At 41.2% G+C, this 26,689-nt stretch overlaps 1 protein-coding gene across 1 annotated transcript in view; it reads left to right on the forward strand.

Annotated features, from left to right (window-relative positions):
* LOC149806933 (nucleolar protein 4-like) overlaps window positions 1–26,689 on the forward strand; it is a 231,661-nt gene that overhangs the window by 66,215 nt on the left and 138,757 nt on the right. Inside the window, exon 2 of the mRNA XM_089959904.1 lies at window positions 25,903–26,046. Coding sequence (XP_089816030.1) covers window positions 25,903–26,046 — 144 coding nt within the window. The remainder of the gene's footprint in view (window positions 1–25,902; window positions 26,047–26,689) is intronic.

Below are 26,689 nucleotides of genomic sequence, written 5' to 3' on the forward strand. Positions count from 1 at the left end.
CCAAAAAAAACAACAACGCGCGGACCTAAAAGAAACACTCACTCACTTTTTTATGCTACCCATCACTATTTTAAAATTTTTTATAAATCACTTCAATAGACTATCCACATACGCAAAGCAATTCAATCTAACCCCAAATTTACACCTCAAACACCAAAAAAAGACATCATTTTAATCTACTATCCATACCAACTTACTTAACCACTTACAAACACAAACACACAAACACATACCCTCACATTTTTTTAAAACAGAGTTAGTGTTTATTTTCACACTACTCTACCTACACACATTGGCAAATCGATTGTTATTTCTTTTCTAGAGTATTGGGTAGCCCTGAAAAGGGCTGTTTTTTTTTGTTTTGCTATGGCATTCATTTTAGTTTCTAAGAATGCGATGTCCTCTGAGGATAGACTTTCTGGCGATAGGTCTGCTTCTTCGGAAAGAGAAGAAGAACTCTTTGGTGTCGATACGACAATCGACAAAGCCTCTGTCAGCTTCAGGTTGCTGCTGCTGCTCTTGTTGTTGTTGTTGCTGCTGTCTCTGAAGTCTGTACTTCTCTGTCCATTCTTCTTTTTCCCTGTTCATTTCTTCTCTGAAGAGCTCTTCTATCAGGTCTTCAGTGATTTTTAACATTCTCACATTCTCTATTTCTTCTGGCTTCGGTATCAGACTGTGTCTGACCCTATGCAAATTCACGTAGGCTTCGTTGAGCTTAGCTAGTTTGGAGCACATCTTCTTAGGAGGATGAGTCGACAATGGATGGTTAGACTGGAAACAACCCGGTTCTTAAAGTCAAAGCGCGGACGTGAAGGAAAACATCCCCCACACGGATTTTGAGTCGCAACGTTTAGTGAGTGTCATGAGAGGGATAGTAAGAAATGAAAGAGCATCAATCCAACATTCTTATAGCTAAACAAAAGACAAAGGCATTTTTTCAAAACACAACATTTTTTATTCAAAAATCACTTAACACTAAACAACAACTCTAACATTTTTTAACAATAATCCAACAATATAACATCAAACAATTTTTTCAAAACACAACATTTTTTATTCAAAAATCACTTAACACTAAACAACAACTCTAACATTTTTTAACAACAATGCAACACTAAAAATTTCTCCACTAGGTAAAGAGGGATAACAGTCTTCCATGGTTTCTAGTAATCTAGGATGACTTCTCTCAAACTGTTGATTTCTATGGTATTATCGAATTCTGCATACAGGATGACGTTCACCGTTTCATCAGGGTCTCGGTCTTTAAACTGAATTTCCACACGAATCTGGCCGGATTTTATAGGGTGGAAATGTCCCTCGTCGCTGCCTTGGTCTGGAGTGAAATCGAAAGCCCACAAAGCGTAGCCTCCTGCATAATCCTCGTACGTAATACCGTGACTGGTATTGGTTCCTAACTGTCCGGTGGCTTCGTACAAGGACAAGTACCATCTCAAGTAATTCTTCTTTTTAAAGTCAGGTTCGAAAGGTCGGGTACACAAGGTCTTGCCATCACGACTGACTTCGATTTTGGACACGCCAAAGTGTTGAAAGTAGAAAGGATTTTTTTCGGCAGCTCCGTTGAAGGCTGTATTCTCGACGATACCAACGATCAAACGTTTGGGTAACTGTCCTTGGAACAGATGATCTTCGATCATGGATCGCTGTCCCTTGGGAATGGTGAAGGTTTTCACTTCCACGCGTCGTATGGGATACTTGGCAGTCGTTCTGCTCAACGTCTGACTGATGTCGTTTCCCACTTTGGGTAACACTTCCAGACGGCGTACGTAGAGTCTGGCTTCTAGGATTTTGGTTTTGTAACCGTCACTATCAGCCATCAAATGGAAAGCGGCACTGCTACGATTCAGTCTCAGGCGGACATCCACCCCGTTCAGCAAATACTTTCTTGCAACCACATGTCCAAATGCAAACGATCCATCAGTTCTAAACTTGTGTCGGCTCCCGTGATTCTCTTTCTTCGTTCTACAAATTCATCATTGTTGTCTTTCTTTTCATCAGTTTCCAATATTTCAAACTTGGTAGGTTCGTCAGCTTCCCATACCACACAGGCATTGAGATGAGTGTTCTTGGCATCTATTCCGTACGTCAAGAGATTTTCCAGGTAGGCACGATAAGGGTAAGTATCCATGCTGCTACTGACCAGTTTGTTATTCAAGTACAAGTCCACTCCACTGAACAAGGAATGCATGAAATTGTTGACGGGAGCTACTGCTTCATCGTCTATAGCACCTCCAGTCTTATCTAGAATTTTGACTTTCAGGTACAAGTAACTGCTATTCAGATCGATGTAATCTTCGGGCTGTCCTTTGATTTCAAACTCGATGGGAGCGGAATCGGTCAGTGAGGAGACGGGGTCAAATTCCACCCACTGGGATTCTTGCATCGTCATCATCGTGGGAGGCATGGCAAACAGATCCAGCTCCGTCTTGGAACAAGCACAAGATTCTCGGTGCATCATTTTTTTGTCTCTTTTCTCAATAATCGAAAACGTCTAAGTCTCGAACGGTTCTTCTTTTCTTGGCCTTTCTCGCTTGAAGTCTGGTGAAAGGGTGTTTTCTTCGTCGTCTCTTTCTGCCTTGTCCTTGCTGAATGCCTGACTCGGTAGCGTGCAGGGCATTTATAGGTGTTTCTCGTTGGCCTAAAATGTCTTTGCCCGTTTGCAGCAAGACATTTTTGCCTGCCCTCATGAAGGCTTCTCTAGGGTTTTGTTTGTCGATGATGACATTTTGGAGAAATTCTTTGCCTTGCGTCAGTGCCGCATCTTTCAAGGCGTGCAATCCGCGTGTCACCATCGGTTTCAACACTGGGGCCACCGAACGAAAGGCCGATTTTAACATGTATCCTAAACCGTGTCCTCGCTGTCGAGCAACCCCTCGGTACACTGGATACATGACTTACTTACGAGTCGTGAGAGAACCGTTTTCGAAAATGGAGTTTCACCGTGACTTTTCCTTTGGTGAATTGAATATTTTGTCCCAGATCTCCTTTTATAGCAATGTTGACCGTGTCCAAATACGACTTGCTGACCGGCAAATAGTGAGGATGGACAAATTCGCGGTGGACGTGGTAAGTGTTTCCACCTTCCTCGTCAGCACCCGCGGCAGAATCTACTTTGAAAGGAATGACACGCAGTAACGGTACGGAGGTGTGTCCCACCACGTTGTACTCCACCACATCGGAATACACGAACATCAAATTCAGTCCTTGGTTCAGTTCTACCGGGGCACGAAATAACTTGCTAAAAGACTCGTTGTCGTAAACGATGGGTAATTCGTTTTTCTTGATCATGGTCTTTCTCATGTCCATGTCTCCGCCCAACATGTCATACAATTCAGGACAAAATAAAATGGACAGGATTTTACTCCGTTCAAATTTCATCAAGAAGCGACGAGCTGCTTTGTGGTACTCCATGGTGACATTTTTGTTGACATGCTCCAAAGTTTTCAGAAACACGACATTAAACCTGGAGGTTATGGTGCTGACCAAATGTTGACCACTAAAATAATAGCCTGGGGGAATGAACAAGTGATAGGTGGTGTACGTTTGTGTACGGGTTTTCTTGTCATATTTGACATTGCTATCCATCCACTGTTGCATTTGCTCGTCATGAACTTCCACATCAAAAAAATTTTGATTGGGAAGGACATTGAGGACTTGGGTCGGGTGAATCATTTCTACTAAAGCCACTTCCCAATGGGCTTCGTGATCTAACTGGATGGCCTGAGGTACTTTGGCCGTGTAACAGCACAACGTGTTCTTGGGAAACACCTCCATGGAACTGTCACTGGGTAAAGTTAAGTAAAATTGGTTTTGGTGACTCATAATTCCAGAGTTCTGTGGCTGTCCGAGGGGTTACTGGACGTCAGAGGCGTGTCTCCGTCTAAAATGGGGTTCTGGTTGTGATTGAAGTGGTGACTGGCACTGGCACTGGACACAAGGTTCCCGGGGTTCCCGTTCGAGGTGAATTTCAGGGAGGGATTAGGAAGCAGGTAACCGATGCAACTGCTCAATAAAATGGTCCACAATTGTTTGTCTCCTTGTTGCAAACTCAAATTGGCGATGGCTGCCCCGATGACACAATACACCACGAAGATTTGGCAGAAAAAGACGATTTGCGTTTTAGGCACACGTTCTCCACACCACACCCACAAGGGTTGTTTTTGTAAATCTTGCACAGAAGAACTAGGTGAAGGAGGAGTGGTCGACGTAGCTGCGTCTGCTGTGTGAAAGGGCATGATGGTCACTTCTTTTTATAGTCGATGACTTGCGAAGCGTCGATCCAAGAATCAAAACTGGGTGGATATCCTTTCCAACGTACTTTGACTTCTTTGACACGTCGTTTGCCCACTTTACGGGTTCTGCGTTCGAGAATGCTTTCGATGTCGTACACGTCGTCTTCTTTTTTGGTGACACGTTGTAACTCGGGCAAATAAAACGTTCCTTTGAGCACTTCTCCGTTCATGTCTTCCAATTTATAGACGGCAGGATGACGGCCATGCACTCGTCCAGTGACGCGAAACAGTTCGGTCGTCCAGTTAGGTAAGTAACCTTTGTCGAAAGTGCGTTTGGTTTTGCCAATGCGCACCCAATCTCCTACGGCCAACACTCCACTTTTCATGGGGACAGCCCTCGTCGGGGACGTACCAAACAGGCGCTTAAACACCAACACTTCGTTCTCGGGAGTCACTTCTTGCGGGGCAAGTCCAATGCTTCGATGGTAAGATTGGTTGTACGCTTGCACCAGGTGCGGTAAGATGTCGATGTACTTCATAGTGTGATGATGCGTAAAATATTTCCACATGCGTTCTTTCAAAGTGCGTTGAAAACGTTCCACGATGCCGGCTTTGGTTTCAGGATTCTCGTTGGTAAAAAAATGAATGTCACGTTTCTTTAATTCTTTTTGGAAAGCTTGGTTCAGGAATTCGGTGCCTTTGTCCGTTTGCCATCGAAGAGGGTGACGACCACTTTGTTTCAACACTCGTTGCAGGGCTCGCACTAACTCGCTGCTCGATTTGGAAGTCAAGGGTACGACCCAGGCAAATTTGGAAAAGACATCGATGACACAAAACAAATATTTGTAGCCGCGATTGTAGCTGGCCAAATGAGAGACATCGGCTAAATCGGCTTGCCATTGATGATCGATGCCTTCCACTCGGGTGCGACTTCTGGAAAACTTGCGTCGAATGGGTTTGTGTAAAGTGTAGGTAGCTTGTTCTTGTAACCATCGTTGCACTTGAGGTAAACGGAGACTTTTCAGTCGAGTTTTGGCAGCACGATACAATTTTTGAACTCCTGCGTAACCTGCAGGATGGGAGGGATCGTAGTAAATGCTGGCTAAGACTTTTTCCATTTTTTTTGTGTTGGTTGGTGTGTTAATAAGACACCCACTCTTGGAGGATACTACTCTTTTTCTCTTGGGGTATTTTCTTGGATTGCAATGCTTTGCGTGTGCGGCCAGCAATAGGTGTCGAAGAGGAGAAGGATGCCTGAGCGGGGGATATCGGTTCTTGTTTCACTTCTGTCTTCACTTCTGTCTTCACTTTCTTTTTCTCTTGTGAGGAAGAAGGGGTGGCCATCATCTTTTTAATCCATCCAATTCTGGAGGTAGGTGGTGTTGTTAACTTGCGTACTTTTTCCGGTGGAGTTTGAAACCCTTCCTCTTCTTCTCCTTTTTCTGTCTTGGTCACAGGTACTGGTGGTACTGGTACTGGTACTGGTACTGGTGATGGTGCTGGACTTTTCATCAAGGTCTTAAAATCTTTCAGAGTGGGTAGAGCTGTTTCGTCTAAAGCTTTCTGGTGAAAGAGTTGCAGTCGTTGCAAGAGTTGACCGTACTTTTGCGATTTTTCTGTTTCGGACAAATCTTGGCGATCCATCAAGGACTGCAATTCGTGTTGTAGCTGGGACATCTCGCTCAAATGGGGATTGGGAGGTAAATGCGGGATGTGTTGTTCTTGCCACCGATGGTATTCCATCCATCGTTTGTAAGGCACTAAAGCTAGTTTTCGTCCTTCCATGGGGTTGTCAGGGGTCGATTCTGAGATCTTGGAACTTCCGAAGCCTTTTTATCTTGCTCCCACCAGTCCTCTCAACATGGTTCCCAAGACTCCTTTCAGTATGGGGCCTAACAAGAGAGGTAAAATACCTCCACGTTGCACTAACATCTTCTTTTTTTGACGAATGGGAATTTTCTTTTGAACCATTTGACGAAGAACGTGACGATGTTTGCCTAAGAATTGTTTCTGGTGTTTGGACAAAGGGATCGTGCCTTTCAAAACGTTCAAACAACATTCGCACACGGTATCGATGACCTCTTTGGAGGCTGTTTGAATGAATTTTTTTCGTAGGGGTGGAGAAGCTTTGGACAGGACAGATAACATGTCCCCATGTTTGGCTAAACGTGGTGGCAGTCCTTTCCTTTTCTTTCCTTGGGGTTTTCTGGAGGGTGACATCTTTGAGTCTTCAGGAGCACCAAAAAACACTGATACCTGACTTGGTCACAGGCCTTTTTTATACTGGAACGCGTGGCCACTGATTGTCTTGACGTCGTATTAGTTTGAGGACAGGTATGACACGTCGTGCAGGGGTACGTAACGGACTAAATCGAGCCAGTTCTTGCTTGGACAAATCCAGTAAACTTTGTAACATGCCCGATCTTTCTTGAACTTTGATTTTGGGAGAAGGTACTTTGTGAGCAGCAGCCACTGCCACTAAATTGGAAGGTCCTGCCACTGGGGAAGTTCTTTTGGGGGTCATCAACGGAGAAGTTCTTGGTGTGATCAACGTCTCCAAGTACTCTTCAGTTCTGGGTGTCATTAACGGAGAAGTGGACAAACGTGAAGCTGCCGGAGACGCAGTCACCGCCGTGGCAGGTCGTGGTTTGCGAGTGTAAGGTTGCGTCCTGGCCGAAGTGCCTCTCTTGCGACTAGTTTTCTGTGGACTTTTCTTTTTCTGGGGGCTTCTTTTCTTTTTCCGGGGTGGTGGTGGTGGTGTCTGGTCAGAGGAGGGTCCCGCCACTGGAGAAGTTCTCCTTGGGGACCTGGTCTTTTTCTTCTTGGGGCTTCGTTGGACTTTTGTCTTGGGTATAACTTGGGGGGCATTAGGATCCCATCTTAAGAGTGAGCGAATGATAACCCCTCCTAGAGTACCGCTCCCTCTAGGTTTCAAAATGATTTGTTTTTTGGTTTGAGTTTCGATGCGGGGATCGGCCAGTTGGACCAAAGCGACTTTGTTTCGATCAAAAAAGCGTTTGGTTTGATGAGGAATCTGAATGATTCCTTGGAGTAATTGACGTGCCGTCACCGTGAACCATCGTAAGACTTCTTTGAGACTAGCTTCTAAGACACGAGCTCGTGTTTGTGGATTTTTTTCTCGACTGATGCCATACAAAGCACGAATCAATTTGACGGGAAGATGCGACTGAAGGGACGTCATGTTCGCACTGTGTGAGACAGACGAAAAAGGGTCTGAGGATTTTATAGATTTTTTTATGGGGAGTGAAATGAAGTCGAGGACGGAGACGTGTACAGGACAGGCCCTCCGTCTTGGCACCAGTGGTGAAACAAGCGGGTACGAAATCGCAAATCCTCGGGAGTCGTAGGTTTCAAATCGACGAGTAAATAGGCGTGTGGCGTTTGAGTGGCATCGTCGTACGCCTGAGTCAGCCAAGGCGTTCCTAACTGTTTGGCTAAGACTTGCACTTGCGATTTATCTCGAGGGCTTTTAAACAAGACCACGTAATGCGCATTGAGACTGATGGTGCGATGGGCTTTACTTTGTTGAAACAAATTTTGGGTGATGTAAACGACACTGGCATTACGGTGATGCCCTTTGCGCGTGAACCACAGTTTAATTTCTTCTTCGTCTTCTCCTAATATGTCGTCGAAAATGACCAAATGGGTTTGACGGGAGTCAGAGACGATGCCGTCGTCTTCTTTAGGAATGCCTTCCACAAACACGATGGAATCGCCTTGACTTTCTCGCAAGAGGCTGTACGCCGATTGCCACTCTTTGTAACACCACACGATCCGTTGAGGGGGCCGATCGATCAAATGATGTTTATGTTCGATCAAACGTTTGACGAATTCGGTTTTGCCAGAACCGCTAGGTCCAGCAATGAGCATGTTAAAGGGATGGCGAAGATACAAAGCCTCCCAACTGGCACGATCTAAGTGTTCGTCGATGACTTTGACAGTAGAGGAAGAGGGAGCAGAGACAGTAGAGGTAGCCATGGTGTGAGGAATGTCACTTGTGGCACGAAAAAACAAACAAGACAAGAGTTTATATACTTTTTCAGAACACGTTTATTGAATGTTTTTTTCAAACATGAATACGAAAGACAAAAATACATAAAAGCCAAAGGCTTACGTACAAGAATAAAAGGCACATGAACGTGGAATAAAAAACAAGTGTCTGTACAACAACCACATGTTTTGGGTAAAGTTCTAACCAGTTCTATAGTAGGGGGAAAGGTCACACAAGTGTCCTCCCGAAAGGGTCTTTCAGGCCTGTCCACGACAGTTCTGTCCTGGGTGACGGGTTCTTCTGGCACCGTCACTAACACAGGTTGAAAAGTAACTTTTTTCCTTGAATAACTCTCGTGCATACTGGGCCACCTCTTGTGTCCAAGCCTCAAAACCCTGGTCTCGGTGATGTCCAACATTTGACTCCTAACCAATCTGGTTTCTTCTTCGTCAACGACATGGTAAGTTACTTCAATGAACAATGAACTATTGGTCTTGGACGTTGTCCCTTTTTATATGCTGACCAATATCGATGTGACCGTACGGCAACGTAAAGTGATTGGGAAGTCTCACTCGCTTCTGGTACACGATTTGATAGATTTTTTCCAGGGGCCGACTGACGATGTGATGAGTGGGTAAACGTACAATCTTGTTCGGTTGATAAGTGGTCACTTTAAAGTTTCCATCCTCTCCCGATTGCAAGGCTTCTTTCAATACCCCAAAGTTGACCACTCGACTGGTACGATGATTCAGAGTCAGTCCTTTCACTTTGCACGTCGTGTGCACTTCTCCTTGTTTGTCCCGGTATTCGTAGCCGTAATGTTTGGGACCACCACTGACGAAACTTAGAATCTTGTCGTCGGGATGCTCGTCTGTCCAGGCTCCTAAACGGTCTCCTTCGATGTCAGGGTGCTGTTGAATCGGGTGATGGATGTAAATGCAACTGTCCGTGTCAAAGTACAGGACGCGTTCTTCTAACAGTTCTAAAGCTTCGTACAATTTTAAGCGAGCATGAGCTGTCACGTAAGCCGCAATGATGACATTTCCAAAAGGGTCGTCTTGTACAAAGTCCAGATCTTCTTCGTAATTGACCAAGATCAAATCCTCTCGAACGACGTCCACGTGTTTCATGTATTTGGTTTTGTCGTGAATCATCTGGAAGTAGCGGGAAGGTTCTGTCAAATATTCCGTCTTGGGTAAACACGGTCGTTGTGCCATTTTACCCCACAAGCAATTTAACATCACTTTGGCAAACGATCGCCTGCCTTCGTTTTTTTCGATGTGGTCTAAAGAGATGCCTACTTGTTCGTAGTATTTCTCTTTGAATTGTATTTGGTCTTCGGGAGTGTGACACCAGGAAGGATAGCCGCTGGCTTCTTGTTTCAGTTTCAAAAAGGCATCCACGTAGTCGGCGAAAATGCCTTTCTGAGTAGGGTCACCCTTGTGGTACTGTTGTGTCTTGGGAAAGTGGCAAATTTCGTACACTTCTAACAGTTGGTATCCCATGTCCAGAGCTTTGAACAATTCCACGCTCACCCAGGTTCCCGTCAAGGCACGTTCTTCCTGGCTGTGATGGCAAGGTTGGTCCTGGTTGCACGTTTCGGCACAAGTACGGCACAAGGGAAACATCAGTTTGCCTTGACAATGGTGAGGTAAGACGGGATGGTATAGGTTCGTGGGAGGCAAAACTTTGCACTTGATCAAGCCTTCGTATTGTCGAATGTTTTTCAGGTCGATGTGTTCCGTCAGCAATTGCGGGTGCCCTGTAGGAAAGCGACAATATTTGCACACGTAGGGATACAACGAACACACGTCCAAGTATTTGATTTCTTCTCCTTTCTCTTCGTCGGCTTGGTACAGCAAACAGGTGGCATTGGTCCTTCCTCCGTACAAACTATCCCTCGGGTTCAGCGGGTCCATGAACTGGTAACTTTCCACGAGGCGTTTAAACTCGGGATCGGTTTTCATACGGTGATCGTACTCGTGTTCCCACATTTCCACCACTTGGTATCCTTCCTGTTCTAACTTTAGGCGTCGCTGACAAGTGTCCTGGTACAGGTCTTCCATGGTCCGTTGTAAAAACTGATTTTTAGTGTCACGGTCAGGGTAGCAGACGGGACATCCGTGAAATAAGCAACCGTTAAACTCGTACACGATCTTGGGGTTTTCTAAGTCCCAGCCATCGACCGAATACGTTCCGATGGTCTTTTCGCCTCCTCCGTTGCGGGCATGCTGAATCCATTTGTCTTCCTTGTCGCACAAGTAATGTAACCAGCGTAGGGCTTTGACCGAGTATTGACGTTTGACAAAGTGGGTCGTTTGAGGACTGATGACAGCCACGGTGTTTTCAGGCATGAATCGTTGGCGGTACACTAAGGAACACGCTTTGGCAATGGTGCAAGCTTCTTTCAAAGGATCGACCCCTCCGTGTTCCATGAACAGTTCTCGAAATTTTCCACAGCAACGTCGTAAAATGTCCACGTCGGAACGACAATACTTTAACATTTCTTCCTGAAAGTCGAAGGGGTCCGAGGCGTGAGCCTGGTACCAAGCGTAGAAATCTTCTCGTTGTTCGGTACGCATGTTGTCGGGGTCGTAATAGTGAGCCTCAGGCAAATGGGGTAGAACGGCATGTTGATTGGCTTCCGTATTGAAAAAGTGTGGAAAGTACCCTTTAGCCATTTCTGTCATTCCAAACGTTTTAGGCATTCGGCTCAAAGGCATGGCCAAGTAACTCATCGAATCTTTAAACTTTACTTGTCCCACTTGCATGAAAATGATTTTGGCTCCGTTCAAAGTCACTTTAGGACGTTCGGTGCCTTGTTCCGTATAGTATCTGAGAAGAAACTGTCCATCGTATCCGGAGAAATTGTGAGCCATCACCTTGGCATGACGATGACAATCTCCGTAACGTTCGATGTCCTCTTGGCTCCACGTCTTGTCGATGGGGTCTAAGACCCATTGGGCAAAATCGGCTAACGTGTTTGGTCCCCGAAAGATTTTTTCACGTCCTCCAGGAATCTTGCTGCAGTGAGGGCAATGACTGAAGATAGGTTCTTGAATGCACTTCTCGCACGCTCGATGAGCCACGCAGAAATTAGGAATGTGAATGCCGGTCTCTTGCATGCATTCGAAATCGAAAAAGATGAAATTGCCTTTCTTCTTGTGACCGTCCTCTTTCTCTGGTGGGGGTTGGTATTTTTGCACGTAGCATTGGTGTTCCAAGTCCACGATGTGATGACAAATGTGACATTTTTTTTTCCTGAACATACGTGTGCCTTGGTACTATTGGTACGTATGCCTTGTCTACACGTAGGACACAATCTCAAGAGTTGACAAGCACATTTCTGCTGTGAACCTTGCGTCTTCAGATGTTGCTGGTAACAGGTAGGACTGACAAACGTGCGCAAACAAGTGGAACAAGGCACTGGTCCTTCGCTTAGACAGGGTGGAGAGGCCAAACATCCTGGGCATTTCATTCCACAATGCTTGTGTTGCTCTCGATTGTTATAACCATAGTCACATTTCTCACAATAATAACCGTATCCCAGGAATCCAGTGATACTGGTAATGGTATCGAAATGGTCATCGTGATGATAAACATGAATGTATTTTCCGTCCTTAAAATCTTGGCCTCGAAACAACAGAGGCCCGCGCATTTCTTGAGGGTGCACTTTCAAGGTGTAGCGTGGAGCTAGGGCATCTTGCAATTTTTGCATCTCAGGAATGCCACAGGGTGTGTCTTTGGACAGTCCGGCTTGTTGTAACAGGAGTTCTGCTTCGTTTCGTTGTTTGGCTCGATAGGAACGTTGAATAGTGTTCCAGGTTCTTTTCCATTCTACCGTGTCGTTCTTGTTGGCATAGGTTCGTGCCAACACGATGGCTCGAGCTAAACACATCTGGTCTTGAGGGTTGATAATTCGGACGAGACTTGTTTTGGTGTTGCGAAGGTCGTCCACCAATAACATCTTTTTGCGTCCTGTCCCTTGAGTAAGAGAGACGTGAGCCATTTTCAGTGTGGCTTTACCATCGGTGATGTCAAACTGGTCATTAGATTGTTGTACGTGTTGAATCTTGTCCATGATTTTGGAAGGGGTTAGTTCTGCGGGTCTGCTAAACTCGATCCAAACAGGGGATTTCAAACCGTCGTGATCTATGGATAGTGTCAAGCGGACGTCTTCTTTGGGTTGACATTGTCGCTTGAGTGCGGTGAGCGAAGAATCCCACATCTCGGTGATGAACCCTTCTGCTTTCTCCAACGGTACGTCGGACTTGAAATCTTTAAACTTCACCGTGTAGGTGTAAGCCGTGGTTCTAAATTTTCTAGAGGAGCGCTTTTCCGCCTCTCGAATGGAATAGTATTTTTCAGGGTTGACTAAGGGTGGTGAACTTGGTTTAGAGGGTTCGGATTCTGGTTCACTCATGTCCTCTTCAAAATCACTGGCATGAATTTGTGCCAAGATTTCAGCCCTGGTACGAGGCGATAGATCACGTTTCTGCCTCTTACTTTCTTCTTCTTCTTCTTTCTTCTCGAATGAATAGGATCGTTTCATCTTGAGTGCAAAACGTCAAATGACTCAAGTTCAAACACCATAGACTAATTTATAGTCATGGCAAACCAGCGTATATAAAAAGGGTGTGTCTTGTCCTTTCACTATTCATTTCACTCTCAAACCGAGGAGAACGATGGAAGAGACTACCCAGATGGAACGTTTCGTCAGAGCTTTGCGAGGGGTCATTAGAAAATTCTCTTGAGACCAGCCGACGGACTACTCTCCTTCCTTTCGAGATAAGAGTCAGGATACTTGCTATATCTGTCAGAAGAAAGGGCATTGGTCTTCAGAGTGTCCAGACCGTCAAAAAAGAAAAAAAAAACAGGGGCTAAAAAAGACAAAAGTCAAGATACCTGTTATTATTGTAAAGAAAAAGGACATTGGTCTCCAGATTGCCCAAAAAAGAAACAAGAGGAGTCAGAAGAAAAGAAGGATTCTTCAGAAGAAGAGAGGGATTCTTCGGAAGAAGAGAGGGATTCTTCGATAGAAGAGAGGGATTCTTCAGAGGAAGAAGAGGAAGAAAGAAGACAATTCTATTTAAAAGAAGCAAAGAAAGAGGAGAAGAAAAGAAGAAGGGAAGAAAATGAGGAAAAAACGGTGAAGAAATTCAAAAAACAGAGAGACTAAACAAGGAGAAAGAAGAAGTCAATGAACTTTTAATTAAAGTGTTCTGTGGTGAATTGTGAATTGGACTGTAAAAAATGGAGAAAAGAATACATGAATGATATAAGGTAAGTGTCTTTGAGTTTTGATTTTAAAATAAGAAGCTACACTCACGCACTTATACACAGACACGTACTATATGGGTAAAATGGGTGGGGTTCATTTTTGAGTTATTGGCAAATTGAAATTGTATTTCTTTTCGAGAAATGTGGGTGGCCCTGAAAAGGGCCTTTTTATTTTGGTGTAGGGGTGAGTTTAACCAATCAACTTTAACTGCCTTAAGCCTTTGCCACGGCCAAGGCCTACTTCTGATGATTGGGTTGAAATCACTAAGGGTGGTACGACAGGCTTAGTTACAGGGTTGGCGTGTTTAGCTCGGGAAGGTCGTATTCTCTTCGGTCGTGATAAAGAAGTCTGATACATTTGTTTCAGACTTCTTAACTCCGCTAAAATGTCCAACAGTACCGTAGCCGTTTGATTTTTACCCTCTTGTTTCTTTGCTGCTACTTCTTCTTGCTGTTGTTGCTGTTGTTTTTTTCTTACCTCTTCTTGTTGCTGTTGCTGTTGCTGTAGGAGAAAAGCTTGTTCCGCTTCCTTTTGTCGTTGCATAAATTTCTCCAATTCTTCTTTCTGTCTCTGTCTAAAATTCTCCACTTGCGGTAATGAAGAAGGTAACGAAGGTTCCGGAACAAATTCTTGCGAGGTAAGAAAATCCACAAAATCCCAATGTACCTCTTCTGAAAGTAAGTCCGGGTTCCCTTGGGCGGTCTCCCCTGCTGGTGCACCCCAATGGATCGTTTTCTGAGTTTCCGTCATGTTGAATCACTGTCGCATAGATTGACTGCACACAAGCGCTAACGAATCTATATAGACCACGTGACGTCACAGACTGCTCTCTTCGGATTGGATGCGAGCTGACTGAATTTTGTAACGCGTGTTCGGATTGGTGAATGAATTCAATCCGTTTCAATCCTTCCTGTACCTATAAATAAGCGCAGTTCACTGCATTGATTCACCTATTCTCGTCGCTTCAAGATGTGGACCACAGTTGAGTAATCCACCCTTGTGTCTTCCATGATGTTTAGGACGGACATGCTCATGTATGTCAGGTCCAAGTGGAGTGTTGTTGATAGGACAGATACTAGTCAATGGATGAGGAGAGTTTACATAGAAAGACAAGGATGTCTCAAGAGGGTACTTGTGTATGGACCGACAGTTAGAAGGAGTTTAAGAAGAAGAAGAAGAAGATGTGACAGATGCCATCTATGTTAATATTAATATTAACATAAACCCAAAGGCCCTTTTCAGGGCCAGCCATATTTCTCGAAAAGAGATAGCCTTTCCATTGCCTACCCCTTTTTAAAAAAATTTAAAAAAAAAAAAAAAAATCCCATATTCAATTCCCCTTGTCCCTAAACAAGCCCAAACTCTATTCCCCATGTTAAATTCCCCTTGTACGTAGAGTGACCCACGATTTTTCGCCATGTTAAATTTCCCTTGTACGTAAAGTAACCCACGATTTATTCCCATGTTAATTCCCATTGTACGTAATCTGACCCACGATTTTTCGCCATGTTAAATTCCCATTGTACGTAGAGTGTCCCAGGGTGGTTTGTAATGCTAATTCCCATTGTACGTAGGGTATCCCCATTTACTACTGGTGTGATGTCATATGATATTGTATCACACAGTCGGTATATTTTGCATATGGTGTGTGCAGTTTCATATTTTTGATATTATAACATGTGAACATATTACTTTATGTGATTCTGATTGGTCCAAATAAGCTTATGACATTATTGTGCAGTATTCTCTTTACTGATTGGCTACGATAATGGGAAAACATTTTGGCCGCCATTTTTTATTTGATTCACGAAAGGAACTGGTGTTAAAAATGGTCTCGTCTGTCTGAATATGACCAATTTACCACCGCAGGGACTTGTTATATCATGTATAACATATCATAGCATGAAAAATGGATAAGCCCCCAAGACAAGAACAACAACAACAAGTAAAAATAAGGGTATTGCTCAGTTCATAGCGAATGTGTAAGTTGGGGTCGAAGGGGAGCGGTAAACCTGAAGCATGGAATCCACCCTATATACAAGCGTGGCTTAAATATTAACTTACAGAAGTAAATAAACTCAGCTCTGTTCACAGAAGAATTTGGACATAAATGGGTCTCTCAACTGTCAGAACTTTATCTAACCACAGCATATTTACGCGGTAAATATGTGATGCAATTCTGACTCAAAATAAAATTTGTTTAACTTACATATTCTGCCGTGTGTTGTTTCAAGTCAAATACTGCAAATATCCGGTCACGAATACATTACCGTAAAAATGGGAATTTCTGCATCTGACATCTTAGGGTACGTAAACATGGATAGTCTACCGCATTCTAACCGGTACTGCATCAAACAATGCGACATCACGAGCATTAGACATTCTGTGTTGAAAATTGATTTTGTCTCTGTAAAATGTTCTGTTCATTAAGGACCCATGTTCTTTGACTTATAGATTGTAATTAAAGTATAATCTACTTGTAAACGTTAATAGTTCAGCTTTGTTTGGGACTATTTGTTACGCACAACAAATGAAACGTGCAACGTCTGTCAGAATGAAAGAAATTACTCGTTATTTTTTCTATCTAAATAGTTTTCACTGAAATAAAAACTTAGTGATAAAATGAACTCAAATGGGTAAGGACTTAATATTAAATTTATGAAACTCGGTGAATAATTTCCAGCTTTTCCAAGCCAAGGCTGGCAAAAGCTGGACATTGTTCAACTCGTTTCATATACTCAGCATTAAATCATTACCCATTTGAGATCCTCTAGATATGATATGGTATGATATGATATGATATGATATGTTGAATAATTTCAGCTTTTCCAAGCCAAGGCTGGCAAAAGCTGGACATTGTTCAACTCGTTTCATATACTCAGCATTAAATCATTACCCATTTGAGATCCTCTAGATATGATATGGTATGATATGATATGATATGATATGATATGATGACTATGAAAGCTTCACATCCACAGCAAGGTATCAAGACACGTGTACGTTTTGTATTATATAATGCTAGTTATATTATAAAATATTGATATTTTCTTCAAATTACAACCATAAGTCTATAATAAGGTCTCAAGTTATCTGTAACTCTTCAATTTGTATACTTCCTCTTTATCATATACATGCAGGGGTAAAGAAGACATGTTTCAGATTGCACTTGTTTCGCATATAAGATAACAGAAAATCCATTTTTAAACCTGGTGTCAATAAACCGTTTCTAAAGGACATACAAATTATTCCTATTGGTCATAAACGATAAATACACGACACGAACAGTTCTCGTTGTTTTTATATATCTCTTGTTGCAAATTCCCCTTATTTAATCTAACATTCAAGAGTCCAGTTTTGTCTTTGTTGATTGTAGAAAAACTGAATGTTTGATTATGTTCTTATAATGGTTGTAATGGGGGTTAACGCCATTTTTTCAGCACACGATAGGCTATACATGGCGGCCAGTATTAATGGTGCAGGAAGAACCCGGGAAAACCCCGGAAAGAACCACCGACCCACGATAAGCTACCGGCAAGCTTTCTCACATACCCACATTAGCCGAGCCCGAGACTAGAACCCACGCAGACAGAGGTGAAATGGCAGTGATCCGTAACGGTGAGAGCTTTAGACCACTAGGCCAATCGGGGACCGATAAAGTTCTAATATGTACATTAATCTGTGGGAACAGTTAAAGGGTGGGTTTTTTTGGGGCATTTTCTTTCCTCGTTAGTTTTTCTTTGAATTGTAGAAAACAATTATGAAAGTTGAATCTTCTATATCCTCATATGCTCATCCATATTATGTGACCACGTGCATGACCGTAACATGCGTTAATCGTGAAGATACAGGTCTGTTGCCGTTCAAGTCTAACAGGATGTTAAACAAGTACGTCATTTATCACCCCATATCCATACTAAAACCACCAGAATACATAGCGACACCAGTACACGCAACTTAAAACTGATTAAATTTGAAAGCTCTGACATAAAGGACACATATATCAGGTAATATTCAGTTGACGTTTAGATTTAGCAATAAAGTTTCATTTTTCAAATTGATGAAAGTGAAATGTTTCATTCGGAACATGCCGGTTTTAACGATAACCCTCACTAACAGGAAATGCAACGCTTCATCTTGATATGTTACTAAGAATAGGTGGATTGGAAACCCCAAATATTAGCAAAGCCTGCACCATTTTTATCGTTGTCTGTCAGAAGTGTTTATTATAAATATACCTCGATTCTAATGAGACTGATTTTGGGATCTTTTGGGATTTGATAGCGACCCAAAATTAGAAATCTGGCCCTGACATGTTACGCAGAGTCTAAATTTATTAGAGCTGTATGTATAACATTTTAAGAGATTTATGATTGATCGTACCAGGGAAGACTTGGAAGGATATTAAACCTTTAATAATTATTGGTTTAAGCATGTTGCAAAAACTGATTGAATCACCTCTTACTGGATAATTTTTGATGCATTAAATGGTGAGAAATAGCCATTCAAACAATTATGTGAATTAGACCGCATGCTCTTGTGCTGGCAGTGACCACGATGTCCGATTTCAGAAATTAAGCTGACAAAAGAGTGGTTACGAACTTGTAAAGGCCTTCACCTTCTAAGGGAGTGCATCGTATCTTAGATTTAGTCCTAGCGTCAGTAATCAGGAAGCTTTAGCCGACTCTTAGGCAGAAATCACGACGTGCTGATGAGATTTAGTCCGGATTAAATATTGACGAGCAATTTTGAACGCCTTTAATAACGATTTTCGAATTAGATATGTCAAACCAAAGCCAGATTGTTGGAAAATTCTTACATTTATTGGAAAACTCCCTCGGGACCTTCAGTGTCCTTGAACAGTATGTGCTTCATTTTATCTCAAAGCTTTGATTTAAGATATATTAGGGTAATCGTCTTTGCTCGGTTTACTACAGAATGCTGAATGCTTCTCTCACTCTAACAGTTTATTCCATTCTGTTGTCCCGCATCTATTTTGCATATGGCGAATCCTTTATAGTGGACATGCATGTGCTTTGTCACAGAACTCCTTTTAGTGTCAAGAAACAAGAAGATAATGCAATACTCTAAACAAAAATGATCAGGTAAAATTATTAGGAGTCCCATGCGGTACTTACAGTTAAAAGCGAAACCATTTTAGAACCTTAGAAACTTTCCTTCAGCCTGCATACATATTTTGGCTACGTTAAGGTTTCCTTATGCTAAGTAAACGCTATCCTTGTTCAATTTATAAAATGTACAACATTTGTATTCTCACTGGTGTCTGGTTCTGAAAAGTGTTACTATATATACGGAACAGGTGATGACCATTCCGTATTAGACTATGCAATAACAAAAAAAGTCTTGAATGTTTTGAGCATGACAACAAGACGTTCTGTCTAAAAGAAACTTGGCACATCAGAGAATAATTTTACTCCACAAAATGTATTCATTTTGTTCAAATTAACCTATTAGCGTCCAAAAAGCTCATGTGTAGCATTAATGACAGAAATAAAAGTACTTGCGAGGACTTTCAATTAAGGAACATGTAGCATTAACAGTGCAAATAATTACAAGCCATCACAAACCGGGACATCAAACAAAGTCAGTTAGAAACATCTCAGCTTGAAAGACTGAAAAGGTTTTTGGTCACGTGATGGGAGAGATCATATGTTATTTTGATATGTCACGGCTATTTTAGGACAGTCTTAAAATGGTTTATTTCTTTTTTCTGGCGGAGTGTTCAGGACTCCCCAAAGCGTACAGAGTAGAAAGGTTTAATTTTTTAAATGAAGCACAATAACGTCGATCTCGAGCATTATCAGAATCGAATTGTACCAATTTTTTATGTTTGCAATAACATGATAGGAAATAAATTATGGATATAATTGCTAATAAAAATAAAAATAGATTTAATTTTAGAATTCTAGAAGATCATCTTAATGACCTGACGTTTTACCCTAATACATGGTTCGTAACGGCGAACTAATCATTTGATGGTGAGGTCAGGTGTTACAGAGGTATTCAACAGACTAAAAGTCATTTATTTTAAGTCGACTCAACAAAAGGTATAAGAAAAAATACAGAATAAACTCCAGAGTAGTCAGAGTTTGACTCGCGCAGAGGGAACCGGAAACTTGGGATTAAACCCTCCAGCTTCTAAGGGTGAACTTTATTCCTTGCACAAATTGGAACTGGATATCGAACTAAGACCGCGATAGTGAAAGTGACCTTCACGGTTCCCTGTATACTAAGTCATCGTGAACTGGAATCTGAATCTGGGTAGTCAAGGAGGTAAGAACGAAACATGGCACATTGTTCACTCCTAAAGTTGGTGTACTGTCTAACGTTGTTTTCAAATACAAATAAACTTCCATAATTCAAACATGTGTAACTCGAATCATCATCATTTCATTTCTCCCGTAACCAGGCAAGTAGTAGGGCACCATTGGTGACTTTGCAACGAGTTCTCTTATTTTTGTTACCTTCTCCACTGTTCTTTGGGACTTTACGAAGTCCATGCCTATCCACTCCTTCATGTTATCTTCCGATCTCTTCTTTCGTCTGCATCTTTTCGCTTTCCCCTCACTGTGCCGTGTAGGATTGTATTTGACAGACCAGATGAGAGTGAGACTTGACCATACCGTCTTAGTTTGCGTGTCTTTACAGTGGTAAGCGGATCTTCATTCGATCCAATTGCACTTTGGCACATCCTCATTAGAAACGTGTTCTAAGAATGAACTAGTCAGGATCCTTCAATAACATCTCATCTCTAAGGCATGGATTCTTCTTTCTAATTTCGTTGTCAGGGTCCATGTCAGATATGTGTACAGGAGTATAGACATGACGAGTGAGCACATAAACTTCATCTTGGACCCAAGCATGCCATACTACTAAAAAGGCTTCATCATAGCCAGTGCAGTTGTTGTCTGCGCAATATTGAAAAGAACACCAGTTTGAAACCTTAATCAAAAACCTTAACCAGAGACGATATGACCTAGATACTTGAAGGTTATCACTTTGTTCAGCTTCTGTCCTTTCAATCTTATTACGTTTTGAATGCCACTCTGGTTGTTTGTCATTCGCTTGGTCATTTCAGCGCTGATCTCCATCCCATACTTTCTTAATGCTTGGTTAGGACGGTTCACTAAATTTTACAGTTTTTGTTCATCTACTGCTGAGCCATCGATATCATCAGCGAAGCGCAGGTTGGTGATTGGTCAGCCTCCAACACTGGCACTGCCGTAATGGTCTTCCACGGCATCGGACATGATCCTTTCCAGGTAGATGTTGAAGGGAGTGGGTGACTTGAAGATTCAGTTTACATTGCCTTTTCTGAGATCCTTTTTACTACATTGGCTTTTGTTCAGAATATGAAGATTTTACTTAATACGTAGGAGGTAAATGTCAGGAAATATTTACTTGCAAAGACAGAGCACATAGCAGACGACGTTACAAGTTAGTACGCAGCAGTACATTATACCAATAAAGTCACAATAAAGCGTATATAAACTGCCTTTGGATTTCATTGCTTAAAACTCGAACCCAAGACGTGGGACGCAGAGCGCTTTGACTTGCGATGTATTTCCCGGTGTTATAATTAATCGCGTTACTATCAGCGTTACCAAATTATAATTTTAATGTGGAACGACGTCTTAACGCCAACATACAAGTGTGTGTGTGTGTGTGATTTGAATTAAAAAAAAAAATTTAACAATTTTTCAGTCATATCGCTACGATGTCTGCAATGTGGCAGTGTATAGTGATGTCTAGCACTAGGGCATCAATACGTAGACATGAAGCATCATGTCCCACCCAGACACATTATCCAAGAATCAAGCCAACAAGGCCTAACACTAATCTCATAATACTGAGCGCCAAGCGAGGCATCTGCTAGTATCATTGTTATAAGTCATTGGTATAATTAAGCCGGGGTGCGAACCCACGACCTCCCGCATCCGAGGCGGACTTTCTAACCACTTGGGCTACGAGTGGTCCGCACTCATTTTTGAGTCTTTAAGTACAAGTGTGATATTTGTGCTCAGGTACTCGTCATTTTTATAAGCTAAGACAGATTCCGATTTCATTCTATGCCTATATCAGATAAAAATACTATCAAGGAGTCCAGCCTTCTTCTTCGTCCACCACTTTATCTCTCATTTTCTTTAATTCTTCTGTTCTGCACAAAACGCTTCTCCTGTCAACATTCAGCCCCCGGATAGACGGTAAATTTATTTCAACAATCTTTATTCTTTATGATCATGTCATTTTACCTTCATATTTGTTCTTTCATGTAATCCCAGGATAAATACGCGCATTTTATGGAGAATTGGCTCACTACAGGATGATAGATGCTTTTGATGGCACTGCCTATTAGGACTTCAAATAGGGACTCTATACAAACCCACTACCATCTCATTATCGTGAGTGAAGGCTAATTCTGGATTTCATCGTCAACTGCATCATCTCTTATTAAATCGACTTTTACCTGACGCACGACAGGACAAAACGACAAATTAGCTTATGGATATCCCGCATAGGTGATCTCGGTAAAATCGGATACCTGGCTGCAAATGTGAGATTGACAAAGAAGCTCGCTATGGAATTGATCAGGTGCGCTATCGGACAGTTAGAGCGAAATTAAACTCATTAGAAGTCATCATTGGCCAAAGTAGTTAGCTTCAATGGGAAGAGACCTCGGTTCAATTAGAGATGGACTGATCAGTAATCAGTATTAAGACCGTTAACAGAAAATTAGGATCGGCAGCGCCGATTGACAGGTGGTCCAGTGTGACAGGTACCTAGGTGCTAATATACCTTAATAAACCTATAGATGCCATTCCAGATTATTAATTCACTTATACGTCAGCTGGTAACAAGATTGGGTGTACACGAACATTACAGGGATAAAATGATGAATCTAACCTTTCTCGATGATAAGTATAATGGATATTGACTTTTCAACTAGAGCTGTACAAATTGTTGTTATTGAAAATGCACTATATCTGGCCTTATAAGTAAAATCTCTCTCTCTCTCTCTCTCTCTCTCTCTCTCTCTCTCTCTCTCTCACACACACACACACACACACACACGCATTCATAAAAGCTCACACAGCACAATTACACTCGTGCCACGCTAGACCATTCAAACTCTCATAGACTAAAAGTTACATGATGGGTCATAATTCATTTAAATTTTTCCCTAAAACAGAATTTGTTTTGATACATGATGGCAGGAGCTGTAAGAGGAGTAACATGACTTTGATTTTTGCCTGCAATGATGGGACTGTCGCACGTGAGGAAACCATCACGGTGCAAAGCACGTACTTAATGATCAGGATAAAAGGGATACCATAAATATCCATATAGTGGTCACGAAGATCACGAGACATATTTCAAACATTAAGGCCACAACTGCGTTAGGTTTTGAACTTTTTAATCAAATAAATAATATGTCCTTTTCTACTTCAGAAGCACATTTTTATTGGCCCTGTACAATTCTGCAAGCCATGCCACCTATCTTGGTGAGACGATACTCAAACAGCGACTGTTATTAAGTGATATACAGAATCAAAGATCCTCTTTCTTCCAGGCTCTCTATCAATTTGCCCTCAACTAATTCCGGTTTATAGCTGGTTTCCGCGTAGTTGGAATATAATGTCACCATTCTTAATCAAATTGCAAGGCAAAGGTTTTATTCCCTCGCTCCGAATGCCTTCTTTATGAAGACGATTTTAACTAGGGATCTTCATGTAACGGGATCCACCTTCAATTTGTACCGCTGGTTAGTCTAGGCGTTCAGTCCTTATTGCAATTTTCTTAGGGTTTCACAAAACAAAATCGATAGTTAGACTGTACTCTCTCTCTCTCTCTCTCTCTCTCTCTCTCGTTTTAACTTTTGTATGGAGATTTAGCATGTTATGTGATATAATGGTACAGATTTATCTAAGGATTTTCCTTTTCTTTTCTATAATTAAATTTACCATGGTAGTTAGTTTCAGTAAAAGTTATTTTATAAATATCATTTCAAAGGCAAAACAAGGAAAGTTAACGACGTCTCATCTAATTGCTGTCAAAGAAATTGACAGATACTGTATTATGTATTTGTACATATTTGGCCAAACGAGTTTTCACTTTTAAAATTCTACACATTTCAACATTAAACATCGTATAAAAAAGTCTTAAATAGATAAGTGAACTTCCAATGCTATCATTTTGTTTTGGAATAAATGAGTAACATTGAAAAAAAGCAGGTTTTATTGGTTACCCGGTTGGACCATAATTAGGCGGAACATCATTCCGTAATAAAGGCTTCAATATACATGTGGTCCTTTTTCTTGTCATCTTTGCATTTCAATTTGCATCATACGTGTTTTCAACAATAAACTATTCCAAATATTGAACTTATTGTTTCATATAACTGAATCAAACATGTCAGCATTTTCCTTCACGTAGATTACAATACACCTCTTTGAGATCGTGGCAAGTAGTGATTTATTTCCAGTTATTTATTAACTCGTGTATAATGCGCATAAACACTGATACGTGTATCGTTTACCCGTTTGTAATGTGCATAAATCCAGACACAATGAACCGTTTACCCGTGTATAATCACACAAATCCAGATACATGTACCCTTACCCGTGTATAATGCGCATAAACCCAAATACATGTACTTACATATACCGATTACCGTGTACATGTATAATACTCATAAACCTATATACATGAAACTTTTACACCTGTATAATGGGCACTAACCCAGATACATGTACTGTTTACCCGTGTATAATGCGTATAAACCCAGATATATGTACCGCTTACCCGTGTATAATGCGCACAAAAGCAGATATACCGTGAACACTTTTTACACGTTACACACACATATACATCTTATATATATATATGTATATATATATGTGTGTATGTATATATATATATATATATATATATATATATATATATATATATATATATATATATATATATATATATATATATATGTGTGTGTGTGTGTGTGTGTGTGTGTGTGTGTGTGTGTGTGTGCAAATGGCGAGATTCAGGTCAAATTTCAGCAACGGTGTAATTTCGTCTCGTTTGTCAGTGGATTAAATACCTGCCGAATGCTATGCTAGCGATTTTTGAGAAAATAAATCACATTCCAATCGATGTCATGCAGGTATATCTCGATGAAGGGTCGTTCAAGTTTGCTAGGCAGCCTAATAAGCGGTTACCCTATGCCGACACCAAATGGTGTCGGCGAATTCCAATTTTTCGATCGGCAATGGACTCTGACCCTACACCACAACACTGATGTCCAAATATCAAAACTGGGGTGGCAAGGATCAGAGAAATCTCGGACTTGGGCTGCAGATGGTAATCACTGAAGCTCTATCTAGTTTAGTTCGAGCAGTACTCAGAGTCATCATAAAATTAATATTTTATAGTCTTTCTAAGATGTAGAGATACTGAATGTCGTATTAAGTATGGTGGAAGTGAATACGAAGAGGGGGGGGAGGAAGATGCAAATAACCAGATTGGTGAAGAAGATGATGATATTGAAGATGCGTTTATTGTTGTTTGAGATGATAATGCGGATGATGCGGATGATGATGATGATGATGATGATGATGAGTGTTTTAAAATATGAACTACCATTCAATGTTGTTAACTAGTTGTCATTGTATTGAATCAATCTGCATATAATACACCTCGGTAAGAATTAACTACTGTAGTAGAAGTGGTTGTAGTATTATAGAAGTGGTAGCTGTAGTAGTAGCAGCAGCAGAAGTAGTAGTATTATTGTAGTAGTACGTTTTGTAGTAGTAGTAGAAGTAGTAATAATAGTAGTAGTATCAGCAGCATAATTAGTATGAAGTTTTATTGTCTGGTCGCTTTGTAGCCATCTTAAATTTGTTACTGACGATTGTCCTTACTGTTTGCTTGACGGCTTCATGATGTATCTTTCTAACGTTCTTTTATATTTAAAAAATATTAAATTGTTATCTACATGCTAATCAGTTTTCTTTAATATTTATTAAAATTAAGCTGTATCTACAAGCTTATTAAATTTTATTTCAATCTTTACTTCACTTATATACAGATATATTGTCTTTGTCAATAACAGATTATTAGCATAATATTGTTCTTTCAACTAAATATTATTCTCTTATTCATATGGTTAAACGATGGACTTTCTGATATCATAGTTGTCATCGTCATCATTGCGCCGTTATTCCCACCCTTTTAAGGCTAACATCATGTGTCTTCATATTTACTGCTGGGCTATTTATTTATTAATTTATTATTATTATTATTATTATTATTATTATTATTATTATTATTATTATTATTAACAGAATGATTCCAACTTTAACGAGACAGTTCGAGAATACAAGCAAGTTGCCATTGTAGAGGATTTTTTCAACATCATCTATAGTGTACACGTGGAAATGGACGGTAGAGGAGGAAAACATGCTGGTCAGAAGCGAACCTATAGAGCTGTGAGTACATGTATATCACTGAAATATCTTGCAAGGTTGTCAGACTTTTGCTATATGAGTTACTGATTTTGGTTCTCAAGGTATACGTACACCATTGCAAGAATATAGGGCCCGTGGTTTTTCTAATTGCTACAGATTGACAAATAAGCAACATAATCATGACAGGGTTATTCAAATGCTCTTATTTGTAAGAGGCCAAGGTCACGGTCAGGTATTGAAAGCAAAACATTTGCTGGGTTAAACAAACCCCACCCTGATATTATCATGGAGAATTATGAAATATGCATGTTGATAGGTTCTATATCACTTACTGAAGATTGGATAAAGTCAATCCTTATTAAAATTTTAAGGGACAGCTTCTTGGAGTCATTTGTTATCAGGTACTTTGCCTTTTCCCGAAAAGAATTCTTCAAACGAAATTGTTATAAATCATGGAGTAGAGTGTTGCTCTGTATTGTTCATCTTCATTGAGTAAATGTTTCATCAGGCTTAGTCAGAGGGCCCGTGATAATCGGAATAATACCGTCTTTACCCATCGAGGGTATATATTAATGACGAGGTAGCGACCTAGCCGGAGATGGGGTTGTGGTTAGTCCGTCAGAACTAACAAGCCTTGTTTGGATCAGTAAGTCAATCCTATTGA

Source organism: Sinohyriopsis cumingii, chromosome 1 (genome assembly GCF_028554795.1).
Source record: "Sinohyriopsis cumingii isolate HCF-2022 chromosome 1, ASM2855479v2, whole genome shotgun sequence".
In the NCBI taxonomy this organism is placed as follows: domain Eukaryota; kingdom Metazoa; phylum Mollusca; class Bivalvia; order Unionida; family Unionidae; genus Sinohyriopsis; species Sinohyriopsis cumingii.